General features: G+C 37.4%; 2 protein-coding genes across 2 annotated transcripts; both read right to left on the bottom strand.

Annotated features, from left to right (window-relative positions):
• Positions 1 to 6,988: 6,988 nt before the first annotated feature.
• Positions 6,989 to 10,213, bottom strand: LOC108997307 (dirigent protein 5-like). The gene is made up of 4 exons (XM_018973514.1): positions 10,142 to 10,213; positions 8,971 to 9,202; positions 7,769 to 8,158; positions 6,989 to 7,041 (listed from the first exon to the last, which is right to left on the bottom strand). Exons 1-4 carry the CDS (start codon positions 10,211 to 10,213, stop codon positions 6,989 to 6,991), a joined length of 747 nt encoding a protein of 248 aa, XP_018829059.1.
• Positions 10,214 to 13,871: 3,658 nt separating this feature from the next.
• Positions 13,872 to 19,188, bottom strand: LOC108997299 (cation/H(+) antiporter 18-like). Its single transcript, XM_018973505.2, has 4 exons — positions 18,945 to 19,188; positions 17,195 to 17,440; positions 15,387 to 16,388; positions 13,872 to 15,184 (listed from the first exon to the last, which is right to left on the bottom strand). Exons 2-4 carry the CDS (start codon positions 17,393 to 17,395, stop codon positions 13,946 to 13,948), a joined length of 2,442 nt encoding a protein of 813 aa, XP_018829050.2. The 5' UTR covers positions 17,396 to 17,440; positions 18,945 to 19,188; the 3' UTR covers positions 13,872 to 13,945.
• Between the last annotated feature and the right edge of the window lie 1,750 nt (positions 19,189 to 20,938).

Below are 20,938 nucleotides of genomic sequence, written 5' to 3'. Positions count from 1 at the left end.
TGTTGATGTTTTTGGGTGATGATTGTGTTGGAGAGAGCCATCTTGATCGATGAAGATTATATAGCGTGCATGCAGCTTCCAAGTAGTGTGCTTAATGCCTATATTTCATTTGGATTTAGACAGTAGAACTTGGAGTGTATATTGCCAAACGTACGAAAACAGAAACTCCATTATTTTACCTAAAATGATAACATCGAGGCGGGAGCTCGAAAGGAGAGAAAAATTAAAAAAAAGGCACATTTGAAGATGAACATGACTGATTTGTGACAGGGTATCATTTGAAGATGAACATGACTAATTTGTGACAGGGTATCTTTCCAATCAGATACCCTGATCAATTCATTTTTTTCTTTCATTGAAGGCCTAGTTACAAGAAAGTTTTAAAACCAAGTAGCTTATTATATATATATATATATATACACAAAAAAATACAGCAAGGCTATCATATAAAACAATTAAAAACCTGTCAACATGTAGGACAAAGCCAATATTTCTTCAATAGATCATTTGACTCCATATAAACTATATTTTCTCAAAACGGTATCTAATTAAAAAGAAAATTTTTAGTGACGCCTACAAGGATCAATTAACTTTGTGACAAGTACTCATGCATGTCTGTTGGCCATCATGAGTATATATGTCTGATAAATTAAAGTTTTTCTTGAGTTTTATTATATTTCTCGTGATTGTGCACGATTAGTGGGAATATATGGTATTATCACGATGGAAATAAACTTGAGAGTGTCAAATTTTAGAAATCTTGGCCTTCATTTAGAATTTGGAAGGACAGGACTCAGAATCCTGCGTTGATCTGCCACCACCCAAAAAAAAAAAAAAGAAAAAAAGAAGAAGAACAAAACGGGGAATTGAGCAAGGCTTTGCTTTTTCAGCTCTTCTAGGTACAGTCGCGGTGGGTAAGCGTGGGGGAGTCGTCTAATATATTTAATATAAAACAAAAACACACGGAAACAGACAAAAAAATTTTTTTTAAAAAAAAAAGACAGAGGCAAAGAATACAGATCTCGAATTAATTCTTCTTTGGTTGGGAGTAGGTCTTCGTCTTCAATTGTCTTCTCGAGCTCGTCTTCATCTTCGTGGTCTTCAAGTGGATGTGTGCTCTCTTTTCAAGTGGATGTGTCCGTAAGGAGCTGGGTTTGCGGTCTTCAAGTGATTTTCGTGAGAAATCAAAAGAGCAAATTACAGGAACCCAGTCTGAGGCATGTGTAGGAAGAAGACCCAAACAATGATAAGATTTTACGGGTCGACGCTGCAAATATTAAAGAAAGTGTAGAGAAAAGCCTTAAGCGCCTCGGCACCGATTACATTGATTTATTGCAAATTCATTGGTAAGTTAAGTTTGCCTTCAAAAGCAGAGGCGCGAATACTATTTTCTTGACATGATTTGTGATTTTCTAGTGATGTATGCGATCTCTATATTGTTTAATATGTCTGCAAGTTATAAGAGAATCTTGGGGAATTGAAGAACTGTTATTTATTTACTTTTTTTTTGTTTTGCGTTCATTCTCAGCAAGTTGGATGCCTTCTATCAATGTGAAATTTTCCGATTACTGCCCTGTATCAGATTAATTGGAGAAAATGATAGCTTCACAATACACTGCTGTGCCTTCAGTGTAGTGTGTATGTGGGAGTAGTCATATTAAGCCTGCTATTTGCTTTTAAGAAGGGAAATTTCACTAAAATTGGTTTTTAGTGTGGTTTCTGAAAAGTATGGCTTTCTTTTCAACCCAGGCCAGATCGCTATGTGGCATTGTTTGGTGAGTTTTCGTATGATCCTGCAAAATGGAGGTCAAGCGTGTCATTTGTAAACGTTTTGCTGAAGATGAAATGGAAGAAGACCCAAACGAAACGAAATGAAACGTTTTGCTGAAGACAAAACGTTTTGCTGTAAAATGATCTATAATGAAAAGAAGAAGAAGATGAACAACACCACATTCAGAGCAAGCAATCAAAGAAGAATGAAGAAAAAGACAAACAATTGAGAAATCAGCGAAAAACAGAGAGGGAGAAAAATAGAAAGAGGGAGATTCGAGGGGTCAAACACAAAACGGTTCATTTTTAATTTTTCTACGTCAGACGTGTTTGCCCCGCGCTTGCAACAGGCGACTGCATATAGCTTTTTTCTTGCTTTTTATATTTAAGGAGACAATGCAAATAAAAGTAGCAATTAAAGAAGATAAATTTATTTGCAGCCTAAGAGGTCAGGGTTGCGGTACTAGATGATAGTATTAACCTAGATAAATTAGTTTTACAGAATTCTTAGAATATTCTAGACTTTACACTTGTCATCATCTTATTAGTTTTCTTGTAATTGAAATATTCTTGTAAACTCTATAAAAGGGACACTGTCCCTCAATACAAAACATGGATTTCAGCTATTCACAATTATTCTTCTGACATGGTATCAAAGCTGCTCGACTAGGAGTCATCTTGATCCATGGCCTCCTCTATTTCATCTTCCTCACATGTTGTTACTACCAAGCTAACAACTGAAAATTTTTTGTTATGGAAAATGCAGATCTCGGCATACCTTAGAGGGCAAGATCTCTATGGATATGTCAATGGAACTCTGCTTTGCCCTTCTCAATTCTTGCCTATCACCACGGAATTCCCCACCAAACAGACCAACCCTAAGTTTTTTTCCTAGACACGCACAGATCAACTTGTGCTCAGTATACTTTTTACCTTTCTTTCCGATTCAATTAGTAGCCATGTTCTCTCAGCCAAAACCTCTAGAGCCTTATGGCTTTCCTTGATGTCCATGTTTACCTCTCAATCACAGGCAAAAGACTTCCAAATCAGATATCAATTGACTCACCTTTCTCGTGGAGATCAAACTATCTCTGATTATTTTGGGAAAGTTCGAAATCTCGCCGACACCCTTGCAGCAACTGTCTCCCTTATTCCTGAAAAAGACCTTGTTACTTATCTTCTCACTGGTTTAGGGCCTGCTTATGAGAGTTTCGTAACTTCTGTTACAACTCGCGCTGAACCCTTAACCTCCCATGAACTCTATCAACTCTTACTTGTCCAAGAAAATAGACTGAGCCATGTCTCAAAATTCTTCTTGAACTTTCAGCAAATTTCACTTTCTCTCGGGATACACGTGGTCGTGCTCCCTTTCGTGGTGGAAGACAAGGCCGCGGGAGGGGTCATCATCACTCTCGTGGTGGGAGATAGTTCTCTCAGTCCTCAGGGAACACCCATCAAGCACCTAGTGGGCCTCACCCTACCTGTCAAGTATGCCAGAAATCAAGTCATGTTGCCCTCCAATGCTACCATAGATTTGATCATTCCTATCAATATGATCCACCCCAATCATTTTCTGCAAATTATACCTCTTCCCACAACCAAAACACTAGCTCCGATTCAACTTGGTACCCTGACTCAGCTGCTACCCATCACATAACCAGCGACTTGAGCAACTTGAACTTGTCATCTGAGCCATATCATGGACCTGAAGCAATCCGTGTTGCAGATGGATCTTGTCTTCCAATTCAGAATTTTGGTGACTCTCTCTTTCATTTAAACTCCTCTAATTTTCGTTTATGCTACCTTCTTCATGTACCTAACATCACCAAAAATCTAGTCTTAGTTCTTCAATTTTGCATCAATAATAATTGTTTCTTTTAGTTTCACTCTACTCATTTCTCTGTGAAGGACACCCGGACCCAGAAAATCCTCCTCACAGGTCCAACTCGTAATGGTCTCTACGTCTTCCCTTCTTCTCTGAGCTCGTCCTCATCTCTTCAAACTTATCCTTCTGCTGCGCTTGGTGAAAGGACCTCTGTTTCAAATTGGCATAGGCGTCTAGGGCACCCGTCGCTCGAGCTTGTCTTTAAAATTTTACACTCCAACTGTTTGTCATTTGTTTCCAACAAAAAGCCTCTCAATTGTTCCGAGTGCCCCTTGGCTAAATGCCATCAGTTGGCTTTTGATTCCAGTTGGGCCGTTTACACAAGGCCCTTACAAGTAGTCAGTGTGGACCTTTGGGGCCTAGCTCCGATTAATTCAAGGCTTGGTTTTAAATATTATGCTTCATTTATGCATCACTTCACTCGTTACACATGGTTTTATCTGCTTAAACTAAAATCTGATGTTCAACATATTTTCCACATATTTCTATCTCACGTTGAACGACTATTCAATGTCAAATTAATTACAATTCAAACGGATGGTGGAGGTGAGTTCCAACCTCTCACATCAATTTGTCAAAAACTTGGCATCTCTCATAGACTTTCTTGTCCCCATACGCATCAACAAAATGGTATAGTTGAAAGAAAGCATCGACATATTATCGAAACTGGGCTTGCTTTGCTAGCCCATGCTTCTCTTCCTAAATCATATTGGTCTGATGCTTTTGAAACAGCAGTATATTTAATTAATCTTCTACCCACAAAAATTCTCAACAATAAATCTCCCCATTCAATTGTTTTCAACCATGATCCAGATTATAACTTCTTCAAAGCTTTTGGTTGCAAATGTTTTCCCAATCTCATACCATACAATAAAAATAAACTTCTCTTTCGGTCTACTCCATGTTTGTTCTTGGGCTATAGTCCACATCACAAAGGATATAAGTGTTTGGATCTTAAGTCCAATAGGCTATATATTTCAAGAGATGTGACTTTTCATGAAGATGAGTTTCCCTTTTTGGAGCCCATTAAAACCACACCTCCAGCCCCGTTCATACCCTCTACTCACTTACCCCTATTCCCTCAATCTATCCTTGGTCCATGCCCTGGCCCAATAATAGATTCGCTCAATCCATTACCCACCAATACTTCATCTAGCCCATTACCGCCCACTCCATTACCCGGTCGTTCCTCGTCAAACACATCTAACCCTAATTCTCCAGACAATTCCTCATCTATTGCGCCGCTGCTTCCGTCTTCTTCTACTCTTAATCTTCTCGACCATTTCTCATCTTCCACTCCTGTAAATGCTCCTTCTTCTTCTTCTTCTATTCTTCGATCACCACGGTCTCTCATCATCACTCGAAGCAAAACAAATTCCTCTCGTCCCTGTACTTCCACAGATGGCACCATTCCGTTTCCATCACGGCACTGTTTTCTCTCCATGGCTACGGTACCAGATGATCCTTCAAGCTTCTCAGTCGCATCCTAATTTTCAGAGTGGCGAGATGCAATGTCTCAAGAGCATAATGCGCTCCTTCACACCAAAACCTGGAGTTTGGTACCCTCTGATCCCTCATATAATGTTCTTGGTTGTCATTGGGTTTTTAAAACCAAATTTAACTCTGATGGAACTTTGGAACGTAGAAAGGCCAGGCTGGTAGCTAAAGGCTATCACCAACAACCTGGCCTTGATTACCATGATACTTTTAGTCCGGTAGTCAAACCAACTACCCTACGTTTGGTTCTCTCTATTGCTGTGACTCGTGGCTGGCCTCTACGCCAGTTGGATATACAAAATGCCTTTTACATGGATCCTTGTCTGATATTGTTTACATGCAACAGCCTCAGGGCTTTATTGATCAAAATTTTCCTCAGCATGTTTGCAAGCTTCATAAAGTGATTTATGGTCTGAAGCAGGCCCCAAGGGCCTGGTTTGCACAATTAAGCTCTTGGTTAACTGGTTATGGCTTTTCTGCTTCTCAATCTAATCCGCCTCTGTTCATATTGAATCATGGTGATTTACACATGTTCTTGCTGATTTATGTTGATGATTTTGTTCTGACATCATCCAAGCCGAGTGCCATTAACAGCTTTATCAATGATTTGGGTCTTGCATTCCCTATCAAGGATCTAGGAAAGCTCTCTTATTTCCTTGGTCTCGAAATTGACTACTCTGACTCTGGACTTTTTCTTTCCCAACGTAAGTACATCAAAGACTTACTTGTTAGAAGCAACATGATTCATGCTAAACCCATCGCTTCTCCTATGTCTGCATCTCTCAAACGCTCACAGTTTGATACTCCCTCCTTTGATGATACTACTTTGTTTAGAAGTATAGTTGGTGCTTTACAATATTTGTCTTTTACTAGACCTGATATATCCTTCTCAGTAAAGAAAGTATGTCAATTCATGCATTCCCCAAAACAATCTCATTGGTCTGCTGTTAAGAGAATTTTGAGGTATCTTAGGGCCATAATTAATTATGGCTTGATGTTCAAATTCTCCTTACCCTTCACTCTTCACGCATACTCAGATGCAGATTGGGCAGGATGCCCAGATGACAGAATATCCACATCTGGTTCCTGTGTTTATTTGGGAAATCATCTTATTTCCTGGAGTTCAAAGAAATAAAAGACAGTTGCAAGATCAAGTACAGAAGCAGAATACAACTCACTTGCATCCACTGCTGCAGAATTAATTTGGTTGCAAAAACTGATTCGGGAGTTGGGTCTATTCCTTCCTAAATCTCCAACTTTGTGGTGTGATAACATTGGAGCAACATATTTATCTGCCAATCCTGTTTATCACTCCAAGACGAAGCATATGGACATTGATTATCACTTTGTTCGTGATCGGGGTCTAACAGTTGCCCACTGCAGTTCCAAAGATCAGTTGGCTGATGTGCTGACAAATCCCTTAGTTTCTGATACATTTTTTAGGTTTAGAACGAGTCTCACTGTGGTTGAAACCCCATTGGACTCGAGGGGACGTATTAACCTAGATAAATTAGTTTTACAGAATTCTTAGAATATTCTAGACTTTACACTTGTCATCATCTTATTAGTTTTCTTGTAACTGAAATATTCTTGTAAACTCTATAAAAGAGACATTGTCCCTCAATACAAAACATGGATTTCAGCTATTCACAATTATTCTTCTGACAGATAGTACATGATATAGTGCATGCCTGCATGCTGCGCTTGCTCGCTAATGAGCTTGTTATTCAAAGCAGCGGTACCCACATACACATGCATGTCAACATACTTACACAAATATATATATGTATGTATGTATATGACTCACATTAATTCCATGTCTAATTAATAACATTCCTATAACGTCTTAATATCCATCTTGAGGCGAAAATAGAAGTCGCCCTCAAAAGTAGGGGTGAAAACCGACGTCGTCGGCGCGGTTTTTGGGCAAAACCGACGCCGACTGACGTCTGGAAAAATGGATGAGGTGCCGACCGTAACCGGTCGATGGCGAGGAGGACACCGATCGAGGCAGTTCTCTGCCTGTTCTCGGTCTGCGTCGGTTCTTTGGCGGTTCTAGTGAGATAATTATGAGAGAGGGAGAGATGCATAGGAGAGAGAGAGAGTTACATAAGAGAGAGAGAGAGAGAGAGAGAGAGAGGGTTACAGAGGAGAGTTAGGGAAGAAGAAGATCGGGGAAGAAGAAGAATACTCTTAATGAAACGACGCCGTTTCACTTAAGTATAAGTGGAACGGCGTCGTTTCAGACTTATTATTTTTTTCTTACGTCCTTAATAAAACGACGACGTTTGGTTTAATGCCAAACGGCGTCGTTTCTAGTATCAGTTGCAGTACTTATTAACTAAAACGGCGCCGTTCAACTTAAACTTAAGTGGAACGACGCCGTTTTGATAAAGGTATATTTAAAAAAAAAAAAAGGATTTTATTATATCGGTTGGTTCAGCGGTCTGGTCCAGCTTCAAATCGAGACCGAACCGCTGAACATCGGTTTCTTGAAATTTCCACCGCACGCCGACCGGTTCTCCACCGGTTCCGGCCGGTTCCTGACGCGGCCGGTCGGTTCGCGTCGGTAGCGGCCGATGCTGTCGGTTTCTGTACAGCCCTACTCAAAAGTCACGTCGGTCTGGATGGTCACGATCCTCCGAGTCATGAAAAAGTCTCCTGTCCCACCAACCACTGAGAAATCCCGACTCTTCTCCACCATCAAAACTACACCCATAATATTTATGGTGCCTTTGTGCTGGCTCGAGTTGAAGACCAAAGTGTAGGCAAACCATGCATTGAAATCATCCTTCTTGTTGTAGAAAAAGAACCCTTGAGCTCGTGCAACTGGAGGAGACAGAAGATGGTTGTCTACTGTAATAGGATCATCGAACACAACCAGCCTGCCAAAGTGGAAATCGCCACGCTGATCTGTCTCGTTTGCAACTTTGGTCGTTGTTGCGTTTGCAGCATCCGTACCATTGAAGAAAATGTCGTGGTAAAATAGCTGGAGATGCTTGCATGCTTATCGATGTCTAACTGAATTTCGGGATGCCAAAGCAGATTGGCTAATTACAAGGATGAGAAATTAGAGAATCATTAAACAATGAAAAAGGCACACTTATAGATGCAACAATACTGATTTGTAACTGGATATCTTTCCAATTAGATACCCTGACCCATGAGTTCATTTCGCTTCTCTTTAATTATAAGGGGATTGAAGGGAAATGATACCTTTAATTAAAAAAATAATAATTGAAGGTTTCAAAGAAAATTTCAGAACCAGATCACTTATATACATAAGTAAAAACAGTACTAATTACAAGCAAGCTATTATATAAAGCTATATATGAAAGAACCTGTGATCAACATGTAGAATAAGCCATTAATAATGCTTTCTTCAATAAATCTGATTCCATAAAAACAAAATATTCTCAAGAAAAAAATAAAGAACAAAAAAATTGTTAGTGCATGATGCCGAGAATTTCTTTTTTGATAAATACCAACTTCATCATTGAGATAAAAAAAGATTACAGACATTTATCAAACCATAAGGTTCGAGAAAGAAAATCTGGAATACTATCCCATCACATTTCAAGATCATCAACTCTCCAAGCATAACGAGCTAGCTCATGAGCAGCCCTATTACCCTCTCTATAAACATGTTTAAAAGAAATACTCTCAAAACAACTGCATAGTCTTTTAATTTCAGAAAACAAGTTTCCAAGCATGGAATCCAACATATATATCCTCCTTCTGCAATGACTGAATCATCAACAAACAATCAGATTCTATTTCAATTTGCGCAATGCCCATAGTAGAACAAAAATGCATGCCTCTGAAAATTGCCAACAATTCAATAGCCTCTGGTTCTTCCACCTCTGGTTCATGTTTAGAAGCTGCCATTACCACCATCCCGGATGCATCCTTTAAAATGACACCAATACCAGCCTTTTGTAGATTGGAAAACATTGCACCATCTGTATTTAGCTTGAGTACTCCCTGAGGAGGAGTACTCCCTGAGGAGGAGGCCTCCAACTGAACTGGTCCTTTATCTGCATCTTGGAACTGACAGCAATAGCTTTGTAACTATGCAAGAGACCCAAAGAATGATTAATGACATGCCTTGGACTTAATCTAATTTTTTCAATTTCAAACTTGTTTCTGCGATACCAGAACCCCCAAGCAAGACAAAATAATTGCGCCAAATTACTAGAATCTGACCCCTCCACAAACTGTAACACCAAGTCAGTAACATGAAGAGTCATAAGATTTATTAAAGAAGGGAAAAACTGAAACCATAAGTCCCGAAGATGAGAACAACTAAATCAATTATAAAAAATTAAGAATGGATCTGTGAAACTAGTGCACTTTAGATATGGACAATGGTTGTAAGAGATGGGCAACTAATAGCAATTTATATTAGGTTTCCAAAGGAGAAGATGCCACCAATTAGAATCAGCGTTGAAGATCATGTACTAAATCAATATTGTGTACGTCAAATGGAGTAGTACTGTGAAACTAGTCATGTGCTCTAGATATGGGCAATGGTTGTTTCAGAAATGGGCAATCTAATTCATGCAATATATATATATGATTCCAAAGGAAAACATGATGCGCTCAAGAATCTGCGATGAAGATGTACTACTTAGGCCTTAATCACGGGTAAAAGAAACCTCGTTATTCTTTCAAAATTAATGGGAATGACTACATGGAAACGATAGATTCAAAGCAGTGGCACAAACCTACATGAAAATCTGATAGTGGAAGATTTATGTTACCCGGCCACATGATCAAGCTTTAATTCTTGTGAAAATCGATGCAAGAAAATAAAATAAAATTAGAAATTAATCATGTGACATAAATATTTATGTATTTCGACAACGTCATAATTTTATTTTTCAAAAAAATGACAAAATATATTTTAGGACAAAATACATTGTTCTAAATGGTTGTACTATTTGTTAATTACATATGAGAAAATCTATTCGTAATGGGCTAAGGAACCGCATCCCACATGGCAAAACTAAAAATGGCACCATTTTCTTTTTTGCCCAAAACAAATTCGTTTCCCCCCATTTTAGACTTTCATTCCTTTGTCTTTCCCACATGCACGACTTCCATTACTTTTTTATTGATACTCTATAAGCTGCAAATGATTGTGTTTTGTGCTTTGTAAATTGTAAGGCTTTGTGTAAGCTAAGTAACAAAAATGGTTTCACTCAGCAGGGACTGAGCTGGGTCTAGCGTTGGATATGCAGCAAAAAATATTTTATTTTCTTGTTCTGTTCAGAAATGAATTAATCTAGTAGTAAATGCATTTGGGGAGGTCCAGCTGGTGGGGGGTTATAGCTTTTCTGGGTTGACTTTCTATTTCTTGGTTGGTGAAAAAAATATCAAAAAATGAGGTTGAAAATGAGGTTGGGTTTTAGTGTAGACTGTAAACTTGTATTTTTTGACAAAGTAGTCGAGGTGATAAATTTACCAAGCTCAACAAGGAGGTTTATGATATAAAGAAAAATGCTATGGTTGGCTAGTTTTCTCGGTTGTGCTTTGGTTAGCCAGTTTTTCTTAGTGAAGAAATGCTTCAAAGTCCTATGAAATCTGAGTTGTGGCCTCGCACAAACTGCTTCAATGTCCTAAAGGAATATACTCTGTTTACATTCGAAATGTTGTTTGCTTCAAGGCATGTGATCTACTACTTGACCAAAGAAGAAGAAAAATCTCAAATTTTCTATTTTTCTTTGTTTTTTCCTTTTTTCTTTTTTGCTTTTTTTTTTTTTTCCCCCTTCCACATAAGCTTTGCCATGTGCACCCGGTTGCATCCCCTTTGCACATGCCGATTGTCCATAGCAAAACTCATTACATATATATGGTTATAATAATAATTCCACAATTATTGAATTATTCTCTCGAGTGAATTCTCTGTCTAAACTTAGCTTGAGTGACATGTAGCGCGAACGTTAAACAAACTTTTTGTTTGGTGCTTCTCGAGACACAAATTGGGTCAAAAAAAATTTTCAGGTGCTTCACTCATTAAACTTGCACTCCATAACCCAAACATCATTGAAAATCCATCAAAAAATAATAACGAATAATTGTCGGGTTAGGTCATGATCAAATCGGGCCGTCGCTAGAATAAGCTAGGCTACACAAACACAACATTAATCAAGGGGACGAGTATACCGCATGATCTTCTTCTTGCATGTATGCTAGAGTTTAATGGCGCAAATTAAAGATCTGCCCTTGTAAAAAACATTCAATTAAATAATACAACCCGATCAGGAAAACGAAAACAAAGCAAGTTCTATATGGACCGTCCGGATATGCCAGCTTTAAAACATCAACGTCCTTCATGTGTTACCATCATGATCGATATTAAAAAACCGTATTATATATATATATATATTTATACTAGTAAGATGTTACGTGCCTGAGGCACGTATGCGCAGTTCAAAGCATTAATATATTTTATTAAAATAAAAATAAAGTACATATATCTTATTATTTTATTATTAATATATATCTTAAAAGCTATTAAAAGATAGGCTATTTGTAAATTATTATAATGCTTTCCTATTATAATGAATACGAAAAGACAAATCTACATAAATCTGTTTTCCTATTATAACGTATTTTCAAATTGGAAATTGAATCCATGATTATTATTATAATAAATCTGCTTTATTAGCATATTTAAATATATTAATAGTAGAATAGAAACCAACAGAAATCATAAAAGTAGCCATAAATAGAATGTAAATGAAAATACAATTGTATCCCTGTATTCTGTAATTATTACAAACGGATGAAAAATTAATGAAAACCAACATATTCCGTTAAAACAAGAAATTTCTGTGAAAACAAGAAAATTCCGTTTCATAGGCTCTTTCTATATATAGAGATATATATATATATATATATATATATATATATATTTATATGACCATTCTGCTTATTCAAAAACTAAACAAATTAACCATTAGGTTGTGCAAGGCACGCTTATTTTTTTAAAAAAGTAAATAAAAAAAAAATTATGTGGATTCTAAATTTATCCAATTTTTTTAAAAGAGTGCGCTAGTATTGTCCACCCTAAAATTATATAAATCATTTTTCATATATCAATATGCCAGATGATGTGAACTCTTCTACACACGAAGTCAGATTTTATCGCAAGTTTTTGCATATTGAGTTGAATTCCTAATTATAAGAATATATCATGTGTCGTGTGTGTGTGAAGAGGCAAATCATGCATGTAGTTGATTGTTTGGCTGAAGAAAGTTAAGGGAATTTCTGATCAATATTATCTTGGGTTGAAACAATTGCGCAGAAACATAGAGCGGCTACATAAAAGCAGGCCTTTATACAATTTTTTGTTTTTAGGAAATAGTCATCATTTCATTCCATAAAGGAAGTTACAGTTGTGACCCAGATTACAAACCAAACTACACAACTGTTGGAAGTTTTCCCGTACACAAATTTCTTTGCGATGGACATTGTTTTTATAACTTCTACAAACTGTCTGTAAAAAAAAAGAGAGAAACCATCCCCCACTCCCAAAGGAGGGAAGGGTGTCTAACCCCCATCCTCCAAATGAGGAGAATGAAACAACCACTCCCATCCTCCAAAGGAGGAGAAGGAAAAACAACCACCCCCATCCCCAAAGGAGGAGGAGGAGTAAATCATGCACCACCCCTGTGGAGGAGGGGGTTCTCCTGCTATGGACAAAAATCTAATAGCCTATTTTTTTTTTATTTATTTTCTAACACAAACAAAACAACATTACAAACACTAGAAAAACACTGTAAAAAAATAAAAAATAAAAAACACAGGCTAAGGGGACTGTAGTGGTGCTTGAAGGACACGTGCCACTCTAGGAGTATGCCAGTCAGTCGATCTTGAAGGTGCCGTAGTCGCTTGACCCAGAGCCGCCGCAGGTGGCATCAACGGAAGAAATCTCGCAGTGGCGCATGGGAGCCACGCGCTCCTTTTGACCTGCACGTGGGTGCAACGCACCGCTCCTTTTGCCGCCCAATTCGATCGTCTACAAGATCGGCAGGTGAGGAATCTCCTGATGGGGCACGTGTATGAGTTTGGCCACGGAAAAACCTCGTATCTCCTTTATTTGGCCTGAAAAACAAACAAAAACTAAACAAAAAGGGAGGGGATATACAGGAAAACTAGACTGGAAGGGGGTCGCACCTCCCTCTAACTGGTTTCGGCTCGGGTGATTTTTAGAGAGAAGTTGGGAGCTTCTCTCGCTAAAAGGGCCCTTTTAGATCCGAAATTAATACATCATTGGCCTTCATACAAATTAATATGAGGAAATATATATATATATATATATATATACACACGTATACACACATCAAATTCTTCTGTCTGGAATGTAGAATATATCTTAGTCGTTTTAAAAAAAAACGTATTTCTCGACCATAGATTGTTTATTTTAAGGTAGAAAGATATTTGTTCTGAAGTAGGTTGGAGAAGAGCGAGCTAACTTTTGGATCTTTTTGATTGATTATATATATCAAACCATACGTCAGTTGCCGTTTCTTGTTATCATCTATGAATATTTATTGATTTTATTCTTCGTATATATTGAATAAGCAAGCAAAGAGAAGGATTCTTGGATTAGCCATTTGTTAGGTGCATCTTTGGGGTAAACAAATTAGTAGAAATTGTGACAATTTGATGATTATTTAACATTTTGGAGAGAAAAGAAACACAACACTTACGGGATTGAAAAATTCTGGTGAATTTCTCATCATTATTTGTTTTCTGTACACATGAAATTCACAAGAAAACCAATCACTTAGATTCTAAATCTTCCTCGGGCAACACAGAGGAAACTTCCTCAGGCAACACTACTACCCTTCTTGAAGAAACTGAATTTGGAACTCTCAGGCTATGATACTGCTGCACCACCAAGACTGATGCCGATGTTGAGAAATCCGGAGAAGTCAACAAGCTGCCTGCCGGCCCCAGTTCTGCGCAGTCACACTTCACATTCAAACTTGCTGCTACTTCACCCTCAGGCATTCGACCAACCAAAAACAGATTGCATCGACTAAATTCTTGAATAGCATCAATTGTTTCTGCAGCATTTCTAATGATCCTCTCTTCAAATTTGATTGAGGTGTCACTCAAAATCTTCTGCTTGAATTCGGAAATAAGTTTTTCATCACCTGATCCTAATAAACTGTTGGAGTCGTCACTGATATTAACTGCAGTAACCTCCTCTGCAAGCTCAGGGCTTGGTCTGAAGTGAACAACTGTCAGAGTATTACCAGGATGCTCCGCCATTCGAGCACCATAAGCAAGTGCTTCACGATCGTCAATGCCTCCAAAGAATAAGACAGTTAAGGTTGAAGAAACGTTACTTGCAGAAATATGAATGCTTCCACCAAGCCCACGGTCCACCAAGATCCCCACAGAGCATGGTGCATGCTCAAGAACCCTTCTGTTTACAGAACGGAATTCAGTTCGAGTGTTCTCTAGTGCTCCATTAAAACTCTGGTTCTTGTGAAAGGGTAGAATTATCATTGCTGCCCTTTTCCTCACTGCACTTGTGCATATGTCCTCGTGCATGTTAGCCATAGGTGAAATTGCTGTCATTGGGCGAATGGAAACATGGCTTAGCTGTTGGAAGGCCTCAAAAGCAACAACAACTCGATCGCTTTCTGATCCGCGCCCCTTATTCCAAAACGGTAGCCCATTCTTTCTTGCCTTGTGGACCATCAAAATTGCAGATGGCCTTTCAGTTAGCTCCATGAGGTGCAACGCATAGATGCAAAGTCCCTCCTTCTTTGCAGTCCCACGTGTAGCCTCAATGAGATTAATCATTGTGGGGATGTTTCTTGTAGTGTGGAAACAGGCCAAAACTCGAAGTTGAGTATTGGGGTCCTTCCTCTCAATTGTTCTGTACTTGTAGTTAGCTTTACTCAATCTTTTAGCTGGTTTGTATACTGACATAACTAAAGGTGTTGTAATAAAGGTTGTGAAGATAGCCATCAGAACCATGATGGCAAATGTTTGATCATTCAATACCTATAAAAAATAACGAGCTAAAGGTATTAGGATAATGGAGTACATCATATTCAATTAAACAATGATAGATAAGGCTTTGCAATCCTTATCATGGAAGGTAAGGTACTGGTTTTTTTTTTCTTGAGTTAGAGGCCAAAAAAGTAGTGATTTTTTTTTTTTTCTAAAGTTAGAAGCCAAAAAATGAAGTTCAATTACCAGTTACCTTTCTGTCTTTCCCAATGTTGAGGACGATGAGCTCCACCAGACCTTTAGTATTCATTAGGAACCCCATCGCCAAAGCCTCCTCGATAGGCATTCTGCAAAGGAGGGAGACTACCACTGTACCAACAATCTTCCCGATACAGGCTGTACAAATGACTAAAACAAGGAGACCCCATGACTGGGCCCCTTGAATTGTGGCTATATTGGTTTTCAATCCGCTTGAAACGAAGTACAATGGAAGCAAAAGACTAGTTACAAGATCCTCAAGTTTTTCCACAAGAGCTCCAGCAAATGGCCCTTCCTTTGGGACAAGAACTCCAAGCACAAATGCACCAAAGAGAGCATGAATTCCAATGGCATCAGTGGCAAACCCGGCTGCCAAAACTGCAGCTAGAGTAGCACATACATACAACTCTTCCACAGGCTCACCCTCAGGGCAACGCTGCACCATCCATTTAAAGACAGGTGGCACAATGAAGACACAACAGAGAACAAAACCAGACCCACACAAGAAAACCCATAATGAAACCAAGGGGGAGTGGTCATTGCCAGAGAGGGCAATGGCGAGAGCAAGTAGAATCCATGCAGCCACATCATTGACTGCTGCCGCAGACATGGCCATTCGGCCAACATCAGTGGTCAATAGCTTGAGTTCGGCCAAAATACGGGCCAAGACAGGAAAGGCAGTAATAGAAAGGGCAACCCCCATGAATACAAGAAAGGGGGGTCCATCTACACCTTTGGAAATAGTTCCACGGAGGACAAAAGATGTTCCAATTCCTAATACAAAGGGAAGACTAATTCCTGCAACAGCAATGCTTAAAGCTTTCTTTCCAGTTCGGCGGAGGGACCGTGGGTCTAACTCTAGGCCAACGAGGAATAAAAAGAAGAGGAGACCCAGATTGGCCAAAGTATCCAGCACAGTGAGGCTTCTAGATGGAAAAATTGCATGTAGATAGTCCTTGTTGCGACCTAGAGCTGAGGGGCCAAGTAATATTCCACCCTGCCAAGAGAGCGACAACATTCAAACTCTCCACGTAAGAAGATGCAGCATGTAAGAAAATTATAGGAAATCAAAATAGAATCACGTTCATAGAAAGCTTATTTATGACTAAGAGCCATAGATTGATGAGATGCCTGTGGTCATAATCTTATGTCAACGAGAAACTTTCTCATCATGGAACGCAATAGAAACTGTTACCAATGGATTCTGTTGCAAGCACTATAGTGGCGTGAATTTCCTGGACCCATTTATTTTCTCAGTTTTTCGCAAATACCAGAGGACGATATGGAAGTTGTTGGAGATAGAAAAGCACTATTAAGTTCAGAAAATTAGGATCACTGTGCCCTTATCTACCATGACAACCAGGCAGAGTAAATACGACCACATGATATTCTCCTTTAAAAACTCAACTAGGCATCCAATCTTTTAGGTTGACCAGTCTGCAATGCTACAGCGTATAATTTTGCACATGCTCGCAGTCCCCCGTGACCATAAAGATGGGTGTTTTAAAAGCTTTCGTAACTAGTATTCAACTAAAAAAACGACAATGAAAGGGAGCAGAGTTTAAAAAATTCAATTATGGTGTCAGTGACCTGAGAGTTCTAGCTGCCAAGGTTGAAGTCCAAATAACATAGATATAAAAAGAAAAGTTGCAACAAGTGCTTGGTTAAAATACGTTTCTGAATCCTTACAATTAAATAGAAGGGGCAGCAGCTGTCAACACACGGTATCTTGCAAAACAAGTAAAACCTACCCCAAGAAATAAAAATAAAAACTACAACTTGGAATATAGAAAAGCAACTTACAACGATCTCTGCAATCACTCGAGGCTGTCTGAGTGGCCTTAAAAGAACAGCGAGAATACGTGTGAGTGCAACCACAAGACATATCTGCACGATGGCAAGAGGGAGTGCATAATGAAGAGGATTATCCCCCTGGAACACTCCATTAGACGTTGCTTTCATGGGTGCTGGACATGAGCTTGCTACTGTAGCATTGCTAGCCATCTTATTATTTTGCAGCAAATCAAACCCAAATTCTCAGATTAGTTCCTGCGTGATGTGAGAATTGCATATATCAGTTTTCTCTTTATACAAGGAGAGATCAAAGATCAATCCTCACGCCCACAAAATTGTAATAGAAGATTCCTAAACCTCCATGCAAACAGTATGATCATCATTAATACCCAACAAGTGGTTTTTCTTTTTGAACTTACAAAAAAATTCTAGGCCAAATAGAATTCCTACTCGGGTAGGATGACGACTTTAAAAGGTTAGTCATTTACTACAGTTCTACTAGCATTATGTGGCAAGTATTTGAATGACACGTGATTGGCGATTCCCATGGCTTGGGTGATTTCTTGGCACGTCAATTTATGCTGAAAGAAGAAATATAGCGCACTGATCTTATGATAAAAGTAAATAAATATAATATTTATTTTAAAAAAATTAATTTTTTAATAATAAATGATACTTTTTTTAAAGGATCCTTGTAGAGTTATCGCAGGGCTCCCGCTGGGAGCTCCACTGATGTATTTGAGATGTGGTTTTGTTTTTTTCATTTTTTACATATATATTTTTTTTAATATTTTAAAATATTTTAAAAAAATCACATCACTATTAAAAAATATTTTTTAATCAAGAAATTAAAAAAAAAAAATCCCAGCGGGAGCTTTCAACGGAAAGATTAGTATTAATGATTTTTTTTTTTTTTACTTTCTAATTAAGGAAGAAGTGTTTTTAATCATGTTCTAAATTTATTTTATTTTTTAAAAATATTAAAAAAATTTATATAAAAAATTATTTTAAAAAAACACATAAAAATACATAAAAACATATGCTACAGCTCCGGCGGGAGCTGTAGCATCGTCCATATTAAAAAGAGGGATCTGACTTAGTCCAGTTGTCTCATATATATTTGAAGCTATGAGGAACTAAAACAAGGTGAATTTTTATTTTCCAGGTAAAGCCGAGGAAAGCGACTCTCCAGACGTGCGTGGCTGCCTCTCCTAAAACCATATAAATGATATTTAGAAGTACAGGAAACTCGCTTAACCATAATCTCATGCGTAAAAAATGCCTAAAGAATGATCAAACGAAATGCAGACCTCTTAATTGCGATATATTAACTCGTTAAGACATTCATAACAATATTTAGAATAACATGCAATTTCTGCGAATGTTGCGCGGGTTACGTACGTGCAAGTCCAAAGTCATTTACGCCTCATCAAGTACTTTAATTTTTTTAAGATCTTTTTTCGCTTCCGTCTCAAAGTAAAAGACAATAATGTCACTATCCATGGGCGCAATTACCGCATGGGTTAGTGCATCTTAATTAATATATAAAAATTAAAAAACCCTTTTAAGACATTATTTAATTATTAGGAAAAAAAACTAAGACCCGTTTGGTTGCCGAGAAATAGAGGGAAAATTACCAAAGACCTGGGCGTACGGAATAATTGATGTATCCTTTACATATTGTACTTTCATTTTTCATTTTCCCAGGAGATTTTCCTGCATCCAAACACATGAAAAAGAAAAGAGAGAGACGAGTCACCTGGATCTTCCTCCGAGAGAATACACCGATCGATGACACTGTCCGTGGCGAGCCTAACGCGTTAATTTTCTCTGGCATTTCCACCGATAAAATCTTGTGGGACTCTCGAGCGTAATTTCTTCAAAGACTCGGGGACGGATGAGGAAATCAAATGAATGTGTTTCTTTGCCGAGAGAGAATTTCCCAAAGAGTTTGAAGAAGAGAGTAGGCGAAAGAGTTGACGCCACAATTGCTCGCAGATGGTGGCACTGTCAGTTCCATAATCCATATATATAACACTGCGCAATCGACGAAATTACTAAGTTATCCATTGAAACTCTGTTTCGTTTGCGGATATTTTGGTAAATCGATAAAAACAAATATTAATCTTCATCATTATTGGATTCAGGGCCCTCCTTCTCCTTCTACAATTTCCATACTATTGTTATATCGGCCCCCATTGACTTTTTAAGATAACCCCAAAAAATATAATAATAAACACTAAAACAGTATCAAATTCATTGACATTTTCGATATTTATACTTTATAATACATAGTCCAATTTGAATAAAAATAGATATAATAGCTTGTAAACAAAGTGCAAGTTCTATACAGTACTCCTTTTATAAATAAATAAATTTAAAATTCACATAAAAAAATAAATTTTCCAATTGTGGGTCTCGCCTTCTTAGAATAAAAACAAAGATTACATGCCTTATGACTGTATTACACACACACACACATATATATATATATATATATATATATGTGAAGTTCAAGTAATATATGAATTCAAATCCAATATTAAAATTTTTGTTAGAGTTTTCAGACTTATAAAGTGATAAACTTATAAAGTCATCTCATTAAAAATATCCTTAAAGTATTTTTATTAAGGTGTCTTGGCTAACTTTTCTAATTTACAAAAAAAAAGTAGTTAAATCTTAAGGTCCGTTTGAATGTAGAAACGGTTTCATTTAATTTCATCTCATCATTATAATTTTCTAAATTTTCGTATAAAATATAATAAATAATTCAACTTTTTCAAATCTCAAAATAATAATAATATTAAAAAATAATATTATATTTTAAATTTTTTTTGCATCCCTACCACGTACCATTGATCAACTATCGTTTCTTTTAGTTCTCAAATGAAAAGAACATAGAATTTTGCTATACACACGAAGTCGGTGTATTAACGCACCACTTATAATAAGACTAATTATAATTTTTAAAAAAATCAAAATACTAATATTTGTTTTCATAACTGATCATTTAGAAAGCTTAGACATCAATAATTAATGTGTTGGATGTGTAAAAAATAAGGTGTATAAATAAATTTTTTCAAAAAGTATATTTATTATATAAACATGTTTAATGACACGCGCGCCAAACTTTCAATTTTTTATAATTAAATAATATATCTCAACATAAATGATATATATTTATACAATATATAATAGTAATTTTACATTTTCAAATTTTTTTAATGACCCACTACTATAAATAAATGTTGTGATCTAAAAACAGAATTAAAGGAAACTTTCCATATATATCTTTCAGGGAAATAAAGAAAAAGAATAATCTGCAATATAGGATATAGAAGAAGAGACTCTTCAAACTCTTACCATTTAAAAAACAAACCTTATCCTTATTATTTTTTAATTCTGATGCATCCTTATCCATCTATGGAATATGACAGAATTAATGCTTAATTAGACACGAAGATATTTCATCAGCACTTGAATGGAGATCAGGATCAGTTGAAGAATATTCTTAATTTCTCGTTTCGTTTAGATGTTCACCAATAGCAACCGATCGAATTTATGAGCTCCCAATAAACTCCTAATTGTTAATGTTATCATAATCAATCGGTGATCTGTCGTTTTCATCAGCAGGTTGTTCGAGGTTGACATTCAAATAGTCGTATATATGACCGACCCATCCACCACGCATACACGTGTCCGTCTGTCACAGTCGTCGTCATGCATGCAAAAGTCAACCTGCTCATGCGCGGA

Source organism: Juglans regia, chromosome 9, assembly GCF_001411555.2.
Source record: "Juglans regia cultivar Chandler chromosome 9, Walnut 2.0, whole genome shotgun sequence".
NCBI lineage: Eukaryota > Viridiplantae > Streptophyta > Magnoliopsida > Fagales > Juglandaceae > Juglans > Juglans regia.
The sequence above is the reverse complement of the archived record's forward strand: the minus strand, read 5'-3'. Positions and strand labels throughout refer to the sequence as shown.